Source organism: Scyliorhinus torazame, chromosome 16 (assembly GCF_047496885.1).
Source record: "Scyliorhinus torazame isolate Kashiwa2021f chromosome 16, sScyTor2.1, whole genome shotgun sequence".
Lineage (NCBI taxonomy): Eukaryota > Metazoa > Chordata > Chondrichthyes > Carcharhiniformes > Scyliorhinidae > Scyliorhinus > Scyliorhinus torazame.
Genome location: NC_092722.1, coordinates 11,126,485 through 11,141,330, shown reverse-complemented (window position 1 = coordinate 11,141,330; position 14,846 = coordinate 11,126,485). Strand labels below are relative to the sequence as shown.

General features: G+C 43.5%; 1 protein-coding gene across 11 annotated transcripts in view; it reads right to left on the bottom strand.

Annotated features, from left to right (window-relative positions):
* Positions 1-14,846, bottom strand: part of rerea (arginine-glutamic acid dipeptide (RE) repeats a) — a 708,059-nt gene that overhangs the window by 358,768 nt on the left and 334,445 nt on the right. For all 11 annotated transcript variants that reach the window (XM_072477931.1, XM_072477930.1, XM_072477934.1 and 8 more), the window contains 2 exons: positions 7,408-7,504; positions 7,188-7,292 (listed from right to left, as the gene is read on the bottom strand). In XM_072477931.1, the coding sequence (XP_072334032.1) occupies positions 7,188-7,292; positions 7,408-7,504 (202 nt within the window). The remainder of the gene's footprint in view (positions 1-7,187; positions 7,293-7,407; positions 7,505-14,846) is intronic.

The window sequence follows — 14,846 nt, the reverse complement described above, 5'->3', positions numbered from 1 at the left end:
GATGGCTACCATATTCAACGCTGCCCCCTGACTCTCCTGAATTGTTGGGATATTACTCATGTCTTCTACTGTGAAGACTGACGCAAAGTGCTTATTTAGTTCCTCAGCTATTTCCTTGTCTCCCATCACTAGATTACCAGCGTCATTTTGGAGCGGCCCAATGTCAACTTTTGCCTCCCGTTTGTTTTTAATGTATTTAAAGAAACTTTTACTATCATTCCTAATGTTACTGGCTAGCCTACCTTCATATTTGATCCTCTCTTTCCTTATTTCTCTCTTTGTTATCCTCTGTTTGTTTTTGTAACCTTCCCTACTATGGAGTAATGGTTAAGAATACAGGTGGCGGAAATTGAAAGTCCAGCTAGTTAAGGAAACTAGAGAAATTAAGCAATGTTTCCAAGAAGTCTGGAGTTGACGGAATAGACAAAACTGGGATCGGAACCGATATTTGTTCAGTAAAATCACAAGAGTTTTGAAACGGCATTGGACCATGAGAGGCCAGAAAGATATCCGCAGTAATGCTAAAGTTTGTGAGCAAGTACTACAGGTTGGGAGACATTATTTAAAATAATTGTGGAAGTCAGCAGCTGAACCTCGGAGATGTGTAAAAGCCTTTAAGACAAAAGGAAATCTGAATGGAGAGGTGTAAAACCTGAAAGCAAAACCTTAATGGAAGCTGCGGAGTGAAAGCATAATTTAAAAGAAGATTTGAAAATGTGACTTTTGAAAGTGGGATTTAAAATCACTCGTGTGGAAGCCGGAGTTCAGTGAAACAAGATGGCTCGGAGATTGAGGAGAAAGCCACTGACATTCACTTGGGTTCAGAGAAGAATGTGTCTTAGCAGTCACCTTGTGTGCTTAAAAGGGACTAATGAATGTTAATGAGACCACTGAAGTTTAAGATGTACTTTGTAATCAGTGTTAATCTTAAAATCTGTGTGATTGTTAAAATAAGGGAGAGTAAAGAGGTATTGTATAATAATACAACTTTTCGTATTCAATATTTTTTTTTATTGTTGTTAAAACTAGTTAGTGGTCCTGTGACTCAGTGATCAAAGAGAGAAAAAAAAGTGAAAGTTATGGGGTGGGATTCTCCCGAATCCCCCGATGGCCCAACGCCGGCGTACAAAAATGGCGCGAACCATTCCGGCGTCGGGCCGACCGCAATCGTTCCGCGCATGTGCAGAGCGACCGGCGTATTCTTGCGCATGTGCAGGGGGTGTCTTCTCCGCGCTGGCCATGGCGGAGCCCTACAGAGGCCGGCGCGGAAGGGAGGAGTGCCCCCACGGCACAGGCCCACCCGCAGATCGGTGGGCCCTGATCACGGGCCAGGTCACCGTGGGGGCACCCCTTGGGGCCGGGCACCCCCGGGGCCGGATCCCCCCCGTGCCCCCCCGCCACCCCCCTAGGACCGCACCAGCTGGCCGACCAGCCAGGTCCCGCCGTGTGGGACCATGTCCATTTCACGCCGGCGGGACTGGCCAGAAACCACCGGCCTCTCGGCCCATCGGGGACCGGAGACTTGTCGGAGGGGGGGGGCGTACTGCCAACGGCCCCCGACCGGTGTGGCGTAATTCCCGCTTCTGCCCGAAAACCGGAGGATACGCAAGGGGGGGGGGGGGGGGGAAATCGGAGAATCCCGCTGATGGTCATTTGAGCAAGGCTTCCACTCTGGGATCTTCCAGTCAGTCATCAACTGGGATTGTAACACTTTTAATGACCTTGAAAAACTGTAATGCTCTGATGCAAATGTCTGGGAAGGAATCTGCTAAACCTGCCAGTTCAGGAATAAGCAATATCATCTTCAACAAGGATATCCTGCTTCTCTTTTTTGTTTTTGCACACCAGGGGCCAATTATACTGTGCTGTGTAAAGCCTTTTGAAAACTCTGAAAAGATTTCTGGCATCACAGCAGACCTATTTGTCATTTCTACTGATCAGGAAATGCTGAGCAACCTGTCAGCAACATTCAATCGGTAGAAACAGCCTTCACTTGCGGGGCCAAGAAATAACACTCTGCATGCATGGATCACTGGCTTCTTCCACTCCGCGGCAATACTTCTCATCACAAGGTGACTTGAAGTGTGCTGCAGTGGTAGGAGCAGTGCAAACAAATGCAACAAATTACACTACACAAATGTTAAGCAGAGGCTGGGGTTGAAATAAGTGACTATTAGGGAAAAAATAAATGGCACATCCTTAAACAGAGTATATGCATATCAAAGGAACCAATTTTGTACTTCTTGTAGGTTTTCAAACTGTTATCACCGGCATCTAAGGCACCCACAGGGGTAATCAGCAGGGTCTGCAGAATTGTTGAATTTCTACCCATTTCTATAAAATGTTGTTTTTGTTGGAGCTCCCACAACAACATTTCTGCTGCTGTATTGCAATTCCAATTGCACCATTTCCTTTAGTTTCTCTACAGATTGCTACACAGGGTTAAAGCTGATCTCATAGTGGCTTCTACAAGGCCTGGCAGGCTGAAGTCAATTAATATGGGATTTGGTTTCTGTCTAACTGGAGTTCAAAATTCTGACTAGAAGCAGACTTATTGGTGTTGGTCTGTTGAATAGGGTCTTTGTTAGTTGATTGGACAACATGTTAATTGCCAGCCATCGCTGCTATCTTGGCAAACGTAATGGATTTTTCATCAAGAAGTAACTTTCGATAAGGGGAGTACTGTAAATTTTCAGAAGACATGCCATAGAGTTAAAAGAGGCTCGTATGAAAAATTAAACTGTATGGTATGCGAGGAAGTGTGGCATGGTTAGTTTCTCATCTGCAAAAACAACCTTCTGACAGTTAAGATAAACAAATGCTGCTTAGATTGGGAAAGGTGCCTATGTGGTGCACCAGAATATTGCTTTTTTTCTTGCATATTGAGATGATTTGTTCTTTTAGAGAGGGCGCACAAGCTTGAAATTCACTGACAGCACAAAGTAGGCAGAATGACAAAAGGCAAAAAAGGGTTGTAATAGACTTCAGAAATTCGCACAGGTTGAGAGAGTGGGAATATAAAGGATACAATAGCAGAGAGTGGGAGTAACGGGTAGTTATTCAGAGTGGCAAAAGGTGGGAAGTGGTGTTCCACAAGGATCAGTGCTGGGACCATTGCTGGTCACAATTTACACTAATGAAACGGACATTGAAATCAAAAAACACAATTTTCAAATTTACAGATGACACCAAATTTGTGTGTTTGGGGGGTTGGGGGGGGGGAATCATCAATACGGAGGAAATACGAAACAAATTAGAGAAGGCCATTAATAAACTTGCAGGACGGGAACATAATTAACAAATGAAGTTCAACACAAGTAAATGTGAGTTAGTGCATTTGGGTAGGAAGAATAGGGAGGACACTTATTGCTTAGGAGTGTGCAAGTCTAGGTGAGGTAGAGGAACAAAAAGATCTTGGGAGTACAAATACATCAATCATTAAAAGTTGCGCTACAGGTTAGCAAGGCCATTGAAAAGCAAACTAAGCACTGGATTTCATATTTAAAGGGATCGAATTCAAAAATTATGCTAAATCTGTATCGAACCTGAGTTAGGCCACCTAAAAAACGAGTATTGCATGCACTATTTAAAAAAAAAACCTTTATCATTGTCACAAGTAGGCTTACATTAACACTGCAATGAAGTCACTGTGAAAATCCCCGAGTCGCCACATTCCGGTGCCTTTTCGGGTACACGGAGGGAGAATTCAGAATGTCCAATTCACCTAACAAGCACGACTTTCGGGACTTGTGGGAGGAAACCGGAGCACCCAGAGGAAACCCACGCAGACACGGGGAGAACGTGCAGACTCCGCACAGTGACCCAAGCCGGGAATCGAACCCAGGTCCCTGGCACTGTGAAGCAACAATGCTAACCACTGTGCGATCACCATACTATAGAAAAAAGATACTGGAGACAGTGCAGTGAAGATTTTAAAAATGTATTTATTCTTTTATGGGATGTGGGTGTCGTTGGCAACCAGCAGTTGTTTCCCATCTCTGATTGCCCTTGAACTGAATGGCCAGGCGATTTCAGAGGGCAGCTAAGAGGATGCTCATTGCTGTGGATCTAGAGCCACATTTAGGTCACACCAGGTAAGGGTGGCGGATTTCCTTCCCTAGTGAATCAGATGAGGCTTTTTTGATAATCGGTGATAGTTTCACGGTCACCATTATTGAGACTAGCTTTCAATTCCAAAATTATTAATGGAATTAAAATTCAACTAGCTGCCATGGAGGGATTTGAACCCATGTGTACCCAGAGCATTAGCCTGCTAGGTAACTAGCTTACTTACATTACCTCGACACCCATCGAGGATGATACCAGACATGCGTGGTTATACACATCAGGAAATGATTGACAGGCTGGGTCTCTTCTGTCTTGAAAAAAGGCTGAGAATTAACCTAATAGAGCGGTTTAGAATAATGAGAGATTTTGATAGCGAGTATATTCTTAAAATGTTTCCTCTTTTGAAGTACAGCAGAATTGGAGGCCACCAAAACCAGATAGTTACGAAGAAACGCCAGCAAGAAGTTCAGAAAAAACCTCTTCACCCAAAGAGTGGTAAGAATGTGGAACTCAGGGCAGCACGGTGGCGCAGTGGGTTAGCCCTGCTGCCTCACGGCACCGAGGTCCCAGGTTCGATCCCGGCTCTGGGTCACTGTCCGTGTGGAGTTTGCACATTCTCCCAGTGTTTGCGTGGGTTTCGTCCCCACAACCCAAAGATGTGCAGGCTGGGTGGATTGGCCACGCTAAATTGCCCCTTAATTGGAAAAAATGAATTGGGTACTCTAAATTTATATTTAAATTTTTTTTTAAAAGAATGTGGAACTCACTACCACAGGAGTGGGTGAATCAAATCGTCTAGATTCCTTTAAGGGAAAACTAGATAAGCATATTAGGGACAAGAGAATAGAGGTAACATCGGTAAATTTAGATGAGAAAAACTGGGAGGAGGTTTGAGAAGGACTGGCTCGGCCAAATGGCCCGTTTCAGTGCCGTATATCTGATGAGACAATTTAGTATTGATAATTGTGAGCCAGTACATTGCGGAGGTTAAAATAAAGAATGGGAATAAACACTGCAGAAAGAATGCAGAAAGATAAACTGCAGTGGTTTATTCAGGCTTTTTATTCTAATAGGTCATCAAAAGATCTTGGAACAAATTAACCAAATCCACTGGCGAAGGAATCCAAACTCTGGGATTGTGGTTGTGAGTCACAGCCATGTCCGAGACCTCTGAAAAGGGGGCAGTCCACGAATAATGGCAATAATGTGATGGGCAGTTTTGCGGTCAGAATGCTGAGGCATACAAGATGCTAATGGAGATTGACAGGATAGATGTAAAGCAGATGTTTCCCCGAGAACAAGAGGCCATAGTTTTAGGCTACAGGATGGCAGGTTTAAAACAGAAATGAGGAGGAATTGCTTCACTCAAAGGGTTGTGAATTTGTGGAATTCTCCAGCCCAGAGTGCAGTGGATGCTGGAACATTAAACAAATTTGAGGAGATGGATAGGTTTTTAATTAGATTGGGGGGGGGGGGGGGGGGGGGGAATGGTTATGGGGGTTGGGGCAGGAAGGTGGAGATGAGGCCGAGATGAGATCAGCCATGACCGTGTTGAATCGGAAAGCAGTCTCAAGAGCTGAATTGCCTATTCCTACTCCTAATGTTTATATTCTGATGGGGATCCAGATTGCGAAGCTACAGCTAACAGAGCAGTGTGACTCCATGGCTGTGTTTCACTGTGAAAGTCAACATCCATTTTTAGGATTGACAACCAAAAGCCAATTAGGAGAGTTTTAAAAGAGAAGTAGATGTAAAGACAGAGGTAATTAGGCATGGAATTCCAGAAAGTGCAGCTCACAAGGCTGAAGGCACTACTGTAAATTAGAGCAAGTGAGAGGATGTTCCTCTGGCTCATTTTCTGTGCAAACAGTTAAGGGGGGGGGGGGGACTGCATATGGTGAGAAAGATAGGGAGGGACAAGACCATGAAGTAATTTAAATGGTCTTGTCCTTCTCTACCTTTCCTATCAGACCTCTTTGCACCCTTTTCTCTCCACTCCTGCACCTTTGTCCTCGCTTCTCTCCTTTCTGTCCTCTCTTGTCACCTTTCTTTCCCTTGCCTCTCCTCTCTCTGCCGTTTCCTGTTGGGGTGTAATTCTGTTGGCACTGACAGCATATTTTCCAATTGGGGGTTATTATTTGCGGATTATTTGGGGAGTTATATAATCAAGACATGAAACTACTTGGAATCACCAGCCAGTAAACTGTGGCTTTAGATTATGGTTGTTCTGTTTCGGCAATGTTGTCCGTAAGCCATTTAACACATCGCTAGCAATTCACTCGAACCAATAAAGTTTAATGCTGCATCAATGTACTTTGGAAGCAATATTAATTGCTGTCACTACTGGTGATCCACCAAACATGATAGCATTATGGAGCTCAAAATGGTCGCTACTTAATTTGTAACATGGAACAGTACAAAAGGTATAAACTCAATATTAGACTTCGCTGAAGGTTTAGCAGCAACACAATGCTCAGTAACAAAATTCTGCAGGATGAACATTTTGTACAAAACAGTTGCTGAAGGGGAAAAAAGAATAAATCAAATGAAACTTTCAAATCACTTTTAATAGTGCAGAGTGCTGACTTTGCAAAGCATTAACGTAGATATATGGCATGGCAGGATACAGATTTAATTCGCCAAGTCCGGTGACTTCCCAGTCTCTATAGTGCTGTGAGGAGATGCAAAATGGAACTCTAGCATATTAATTAAAGAGAGGATGCTTGCTCTTAAGCTGCTCCTCCCCAACAGCTTGAAGTGGTGTTGACCGAGTCCAGACACAAAATCACTCCTTGTGTGATCAATGTGGGACATGCATGGAGGAAGGAGAGGATGCAGTATCTTGAAACATTGCTAGCGGCAAAACTCATTAACTTTAATATAACATGGCACTAAAAGGGGTAGTTTTTAAACACAGATTTTGAAGTGACTAGGCTGTTCATTGGTTTTAAAATATTCTCCTTCAGTTAAGCTAAGTGGCTTATGTCTTTTATAATGTCACTCTCATCTTCAATTGGCTTGCCATGAAAATGGGAAAGGAAGACATCTTCAATATTTTATTAAATAGTATCAAGAGCATTTGTGTAGAATATTAGCCAAAATAAGCATTAACCCCTTACCTGGTCTCTGGGTTATAGCCCAATATATAAAAAAATTGGTCCGGTCGTGGCTGGAACTCTCTGGCAGAAAATATGTCAGAAAAATGTATGACATTGCATTTCCCTCTGGAAGGAAAAATATATATAATTGATGTTGCCATGATATATTTTAAAACCAATTAGTATTTCAATCATTGGTTTGTTTCAATAAAACCACATCATATTAATTACTCAAACTTGCCTGAGTGCTGCAGCATGGTAGGTGTCTACATAATCCGAAATGAAGAGTTCCCGGCTCCTAATTACTGGGTCTGTGATCACAAGCTCACGGCCAGAATCTACAGGAAATGTAATTATGTACGTACGTAAATGATTTCCACATATTTGTTCAAAAATTCAGATGGAGGATAAATGCTTAAAATGCTAATATAATTGAACACTGATAACAGCACAGGTCCCCAAGGAGGAGACTTATGACAACCTTATGACAGATGAAAATACATTGAAAATAATGGGCTTTGTCAAAGAAAAACATTGCAGCAACCGATTCCAATCAGAAGTGACCTTGAGGGACTTCTCTGAATCAGAGTGAAACTGTACCAGAATTCATCCAACAATAAAATACTTTTTCCACATCTGCCCTTTATAAATGTCTTTGTATAATTGTTACAATTTCCCACCATTTTCTCCCATCAATTTGTCCATAATCCACCCTTTTGACTCGGATTAGATTAACAATTACACCGGAGACTTCCGGTTGCGGCGATGCGGAGCTAAGCCGCGCGTTTCGGCAGCTCCCGCGACAACGGACTTTCGGGCTCTCCAGAAGAGCACCAACGGAGCTTTTTTCGGATTAATGTGGGAAGGTGCAGTGAGGTCCCCCCCTACAATATTTGGCAGGGAGCAGCGGTGGAACAACGAGGAAAGAGGCCATGGAGCAGAGACCAAAACGAGGGGAAGAAGGCAAGATGGCGGAGTGCGAGCAGCGTGGGGGCCAGACCAGCAGGAGTTCCCAATGAGATGTGTGGAGGAGCTGAAAAAGGAGGTGCTGGCGCCGATGCTGTTGGCGATCGAGGGGCTGAAGGAGACACAGAAGACCCAGGCGGTGGAGCTTCGTGAGGTGAATGATAAAGTGAATACCAATGAGGACGATATCCAGGGCCTGCCGGTAAAAATGGAGGTGCACGAGGCGGTGCACAGGAGGTGGGCCGAGAGAATTGAGGTCCTGGAGAACAGGTCGAGGAGGAAGAACCTCCGGATTCTGGGTCTTCCTGAAGGAGCGGAGGGAGCTGATGCCGGGGCGTATGCGAGTACAATGCTCCATTCGCTGATGGGTGCGGAGGCCTCTCCGACCCCCCTGGAGCTGAAAGGGGCTCACCGGGTCCTGGCGAGGAGACCCAAGGCAGGTGAGCCGCCAAGGGTGATAGTGGCAAGGTTCCATCGCTTCGTGGACAAAGAAAATGTGCTGAGATGGGCCAAGAAAGTGCGGAGCAGCAGATGGGAGAACGCGGTGATCCGAGTATAACAATTACACCTGATTTTGGACAAATTCAATATTTTATTAAACTCCAATTTTCCAATATCTAAATATTTTATTGCTTTAAAAAGTTTAAATTACCAAATCAATCTTTGGAAGTTAGGCAACCATTCAAAATCATACTCAACTTTTTGATTAAAATATTGAACACGGTGCCAAAATTGTATCTTTCTTGAAGGAATAAAAACTTTTCATAGAGTATCATAGAATTTACAGTGCAGAAGGAGGCCATTTGGCCCATCGAGTCTGCACCGGGAAAGAGCACCCTACCTAAAGCCCACACCTCCAACCTATCCCCGTAAACCCAATATTTATCAAATATTCACAAGGTGTTAATGTCACACTTATTCAATTATTACTTCAATTTTAAACAATGTCACTTATGAGGCTATCACTGTTTAGCCCTCCAATTCGTGGAAGATTAATTCCAATCTCAACGTCATACTATGGGCGGGAGGTGATAAATTTGGTTTTCACAGAGGGAGACCCATTCCCAGCAAACACCACCCCACTCCTATCCTCCCTGAAAATAATCCATTTAAACAGAGACAAATTTTCCTCCTATGTGAGAATTCACGTCGAAACAGACAATCACTCAAGCTCAGCTTCTGCATATTCCCCGTTTACTGTGGCAACTATAATTCAGGCTAATTCCCTCTTTTAAACTGTCCAAGTTAACAACACGAGAGGCAGAATTTCATATGCACATCTCACAATGTGCAATTTTGAGTTCTAACAATATTATTCACTGGAAAGTAAAACTAATGATAGGTGGCATGCACCAGAGTGGTTACAATTGCAAATCGAGCCACTGAAATCATGCAGTTTTTAAATTAGTTCAGTCACGAAATCAACCCAAGACATGGTTGCACTTCAAGCAAAGATCGTTTCAACCCCGAACATCTAGGTAAAGGGGATAAGGGAAGAGAATGCCTACAATGTAAATACAATTCCAGATCAACTATTACGATCATGAACCGGACCCCAACATTTGCTAGGATATCTGACAGAAACCCTAAATTTTTTAATTTGTAAAGCAGTGTGAAAAGTAGCACAAATAAGGATATAATATATTAAAACAAACATTATTAACGCCGTATTAAACTAACTTTAACAGCACAGAAAATATAGCGTATAATTGCCAGTTAAACAATGCTTACCAATAAAACGAAACACTAACTCCTAACTGCTATTTTCTATATCTCCAATCAGGCAAAAGCCATCTCAGGTCAAAATCCACTTTTATTACAAGTTAGCAAACACAGGAACAGTTGCTGTATAGAGATGTCTTGGAGAGATAGAACATACCCAGGGGACGATAGTGCAGTCAGCTTAACATTGGTACTAAAAAGCAGAAAGTAGGGGTGAAGAGTAACCTTCCAGCAGATGGCAAGTGGGATGCTACAAGAATCAGTGCTGGGACCACCACAGGTGACAACTTACATTAACAATTCAGCATTTAAAAACACAATGGGCTCGATTCAACTAAATGGGAACAAAGATCCACAGCGAGCACGTTTAGCCGAGTGTTTCCCGGCGCATGTAGTGCCGAGAAACACACCCTATACAGCACTTCTCGCGTTGTCTAAGGGGCCTCAGTAGGGAACATGCGGTTTAAGGCAGCACATAGCCCTGTTTTGTACACTGGGGAGCTCTGCTCAGCAGAACACCCAAGTGTAGCGAAATCCCCGAAGCGATCCCCGAACCACCCCCCCCTCCCCCCCCCCCCCCAAGCCGAACGCACTATTGAAGGGTCCACGCGCACCCCCCCCCCAAACACCCACACAGCGCATCCCCAGCCCGATCACGGACATGCAAAAATGCCAGCTTGGCAATGCCACCTGGGCACCTTGGCAATGCCAGGCTGGCACACAAGTTGCACTGCCAGGGTGCCAGGCTGGCAGTGCCAGGGTGCCCAGGTGGCACCAGCAGTGCCAGGAACCACCCTTCCCAAAGGGCATGCAGCTAGGGGCCTCCGATTGCCTGGGAGACCCCCATGAGTGAAGTTTTGTCTGGTCCCTGTTTGCAGGGCCTAGTGCTCCGAGGCGAAGGGGATGAATTAACCCCAAGGAGGACTACTACAAAATTAAAGACATCAATAAATTTGCAGAATGGACATATAATCAGAAAATGAATTTCGACACATATATAAACATGAGGTATTATACAAGGGATGTCGCATACGATTTGGAAAATAAAAAATGTAAATGAGATCAAGGAGCAAAAGGGTGTGGGAGTGCAAATACACACATCATTCAAAGCACGTTAACAAGTCAATAAAAAAACAAATAGAAAGAATGAATTGAAAAATAGAAAAGTTATGTTATGTTATTATGGTATTAAACCTTGATTGGGCTACAGAGCACAGTGGTACTGGAAAGGTTACAAAAAGGATTTACAAGAACTATATCAGAAACATGAGCGGATACCCTTCAAAAAATAAATTGAAGCCTCTTTAAAGGTATGTAGACACACATTACTCAGATTTCTTTTTTTTTCGAGAAGACGCCATACCCTATATGGCACCCTACAAATCACAAATTAGAGTGTACAATATTTAATTTGCCTCTGCTGATCTAAAGACACTATATACAAACTTGCAATGCAAAGTTCTATCGGTGAAATTCTCCCACCTGAGACGTAGTCCTGTGGCGAGGGCAGAGGCAGTGTGTTTCCTGCTAACGGGAACCACACCATGTCTTCCAACCCCAACCTCATTAATTTTGCATCCAGGTGATTTGTGCCTTATTTTACACAGAAACATTTGTAGAAAATAGAAGCAGGAGGAGGCCATTCGGCCCTTCGAGCCTGCTCTGCCATTCATTATGATCATGGCTGATCATCAAGTTCAATACCCTTATCCCTATATCCCTCGATCCCTTTAGCCCCAAGTATCTAATTCCTTCTTGAAATTACACAATGTTTTGGCCTCAGCTACTTTCTGTGGGAGTGAATTCCACAAATTCATCACTCTCTGGGTGAAGAAATTTCTCCTCACCTCAGTCCTAAAAGGTTTACTCCTTATCCTCAAACTATGACCCCTAGTTTTGAACTTCCCCACCATCCAGAACATTATTTCTTAATCTACCCAGTCTAATCCTGATTGGATTTTATACATTTCTAAGACACCCCTCTCACTCCTCTAAACTCCAATAAATATAATCCTAACCAATTTTGTCTCTCCACACGTGACAGTCCCGCCATCCCAGGAATCAGCCTGGCAAAACTTTCGCTGCACTCCCTCCATAACAAGAATATCCTTCCTCGGATAAGGACACCAAAACTGAACACAATACTCCAGGTGTGGCCTCACCAATGCCCCATACAATTACAGTAAAACATCACTGCCTGCTAATCTGAAAAAGACCCATTTTTCTATCAACTTTTTTCTTCCCGTCTGCTGAACCAGCTTTCTATCCATCTCAAGACACTACCTGCAAACACATGCGTTTTAACTTTACATGTCAGGAATAAGCGAATGACTAGGGAAAGAGTAGGACCAGTCAAGGACAGGGATGGGAAGTTGTGTGTAGAGTCTGAAGAGATAGGCAAGATACTAAATGAATATTTTTCGTCAGTATTCACTCAGGAAAAAGATAATGTTGTGGAGGAGAATGCTGAGCTCCAGGTAAATAGATTAGATGGCATTGAGGTACGTAGGGAAGAGGTGTTGGCAATTCTGGACAGGCTGAAAATAGATAAGTCCCCGGGACCTGATGGGATTTATCCTAGAATTCTCTGGGAGGTCAGGGAAGAGATTGTTGGACCATTGGCTTTGATTTTTATGTCATCATTGGCTACAGGAATAGTGCCAGAGGACTGGAGGATAGCAAATGTGGTCCCTTTGTTCAAAAAGGGGAGCAGAGACAACCCCGGCAACTATAGACCGGTGAGCCTCACGTCTGTAGTGGGTAAAGTCTTGGAGGGGATTATAAGAGACAAGATTTATAATCATCTAGATAGGAATAATATGATCAGGGATAGTCAGCATGGATTTGTGAAGGGTAGGTCATGCCTCACAAACCTTATCGAGTTCTTTGAGAAGGTGACTGAACAGGTAGACGAGGGTAGAGCAGTTGATGTGGTGTATATGGATTTCAGCAAAGCGTTTGATAAGGTTCCCCACGGTAGGCTATTGCAGAAAATACGGAGGCTGGGGATTGAGGGTGATTTAGAGATGTGGATCAGAAATTGGCTAGCTGAAAGAAGACAGAGGGTGGTGGTTGATGGGAAATGTTCAGAATGGAGTTCAGTCACAAGTGGAGTACCACAAGGATCTGTTCTGGGGCCGTTGCGGTTTGTCATTTTTATCAATGACCTAGAGGAAGGCGCAGAAGGGTGGGTGAGTAAATTTGCAGACGATACTAAAGTCGGTGGTGTTGTCGATAGTGTGGAAGGAAGTAGCAGGTTACAGAGGGATATAGATAAGCTGCAAAGCTGGGCTGAGAGGTGGCAAATGGAGTTTAATGTAGAGAAGTGTGAGGTGATTCACTTTGGAAGGAATAACAGGAATGCGGAATATTTGGCTAATGGTAAAGTTCTTGGAAGTGTGGATGAGCAGAGGGATCTAGGTGTCCATGTACATAGATCCCTGAAAGTTGCCACCCAGGTTGATAGGGTGGTGAAGAAGGCCTATGGAGTGTTGGCCTTTATTGGTAGAGGGATTGAGTTCCGGAGTCAGGAGGTCATGTTGCAGCTGTACAGAACTCTGGTACGGCCGCATTTGGAGTATTGCGTACAGTTCTGGTCACCGCATTATAGGAAGGACGTGGAGGCTTTGGAGCGGGTGCAGAGGAGATTTACCAGGATGTTGCCTGGTATGGAGGGAAAATCTTATGAGGAAAGGCTGATGGACTTGAGGTTGTTTTCGTTGGAGAGAAGAAGGTTAAGAAGAGACTTAATAGAGGCATACAAAATGATCAGGGGGTTGGATAGGGTTGACAGTGAGAGCCTTCTCCCGCGGATGGAAATGGCTGGCACGAGGGGACATAACTTTAAACTGAGGGGTAATAGATATAGGACAAAGGTCAGAGGTAGGTTCTTTACGCAAAGAGTAGTGAGGCCGTGGAATGCCCTACCTGCTACAGTAGTGAACTCGCCAACATTGAGGGCATTTAAAAGTTTATTGGATAAACATATGGATGATAATGGTATAGTGTAGGTTAGATGGCTTTTGTTTCGGTGCAACATCGTGGGCCGAAGGGCCTGTACTGCGCTGTATTGTTCTATGTTCTATGTTCTATAGTAATCTGCTATATGGAACCTTGTCGAAAGCCTTCTGAAAGTCTAAATGAACCACATCCACCAGGTCCTCCCTGGTTAACTCTACTAATTACATCTTCAAAGAATTCCAGTAGATTTGTCAAGCATGATTTCCTTTTTGTCAATCCGTGCTGACTTTGTCTGATTATGCCACTGCTTTTCAAATGCTGTGCTATGAAATTCTTGATAATGGACTCTAGCAACTTCACTACTACCCACATTAGGCTCACTAATTTAAAATTTCCTGTTTTCTCTCTACCTCCCTTTTTGAATAGCAGGATTATATTCGCTACTCTCCAATCTGTAGGAACCATTCCAGAGTCAAAAGAATTTTGGAAAATGACCACCAATGGATTTATTATTTCTAGGGCTACTTCCTTAAATAGCTCTGGGATGAAGATGATCAGACCCTGGAGATTTATCCACCTTCAATCCCATCAATTTCCCCAAAACCATTTATCAACTAATACTAATTTACTTCAGCTCCTCACTAAAACTTGTGTTTCTCAGAACTTCTGGTACATTATTCATGTCTTCCTTTGCGAAGACAGAAGCCAAGTATGAATTTAGTTCCTCAGCCCATTATGAATTCCACCGTTTCTGACTGCAAGGGATCTACGCTAATTTTTATCAGTCTTTTCCTCTTTACATAACTACAGAACCTTTTACAGTCAGTTTATATATTCCCCGATAGCTTACTTTCATATTGTATTTTCCCCTTCTTAATCAATCAACCTTTGCAAAATTTTAAACTGTTCCCAATCCTCATGTCTATTGCTAATGTGTATTTGCCGGTGAGACAGGACATACCCAGGAATGTAGATAGTGGAGTATGCGACATTGTCTGTAAGGTATGATTCTGTGAGTATTACTATGTCAGG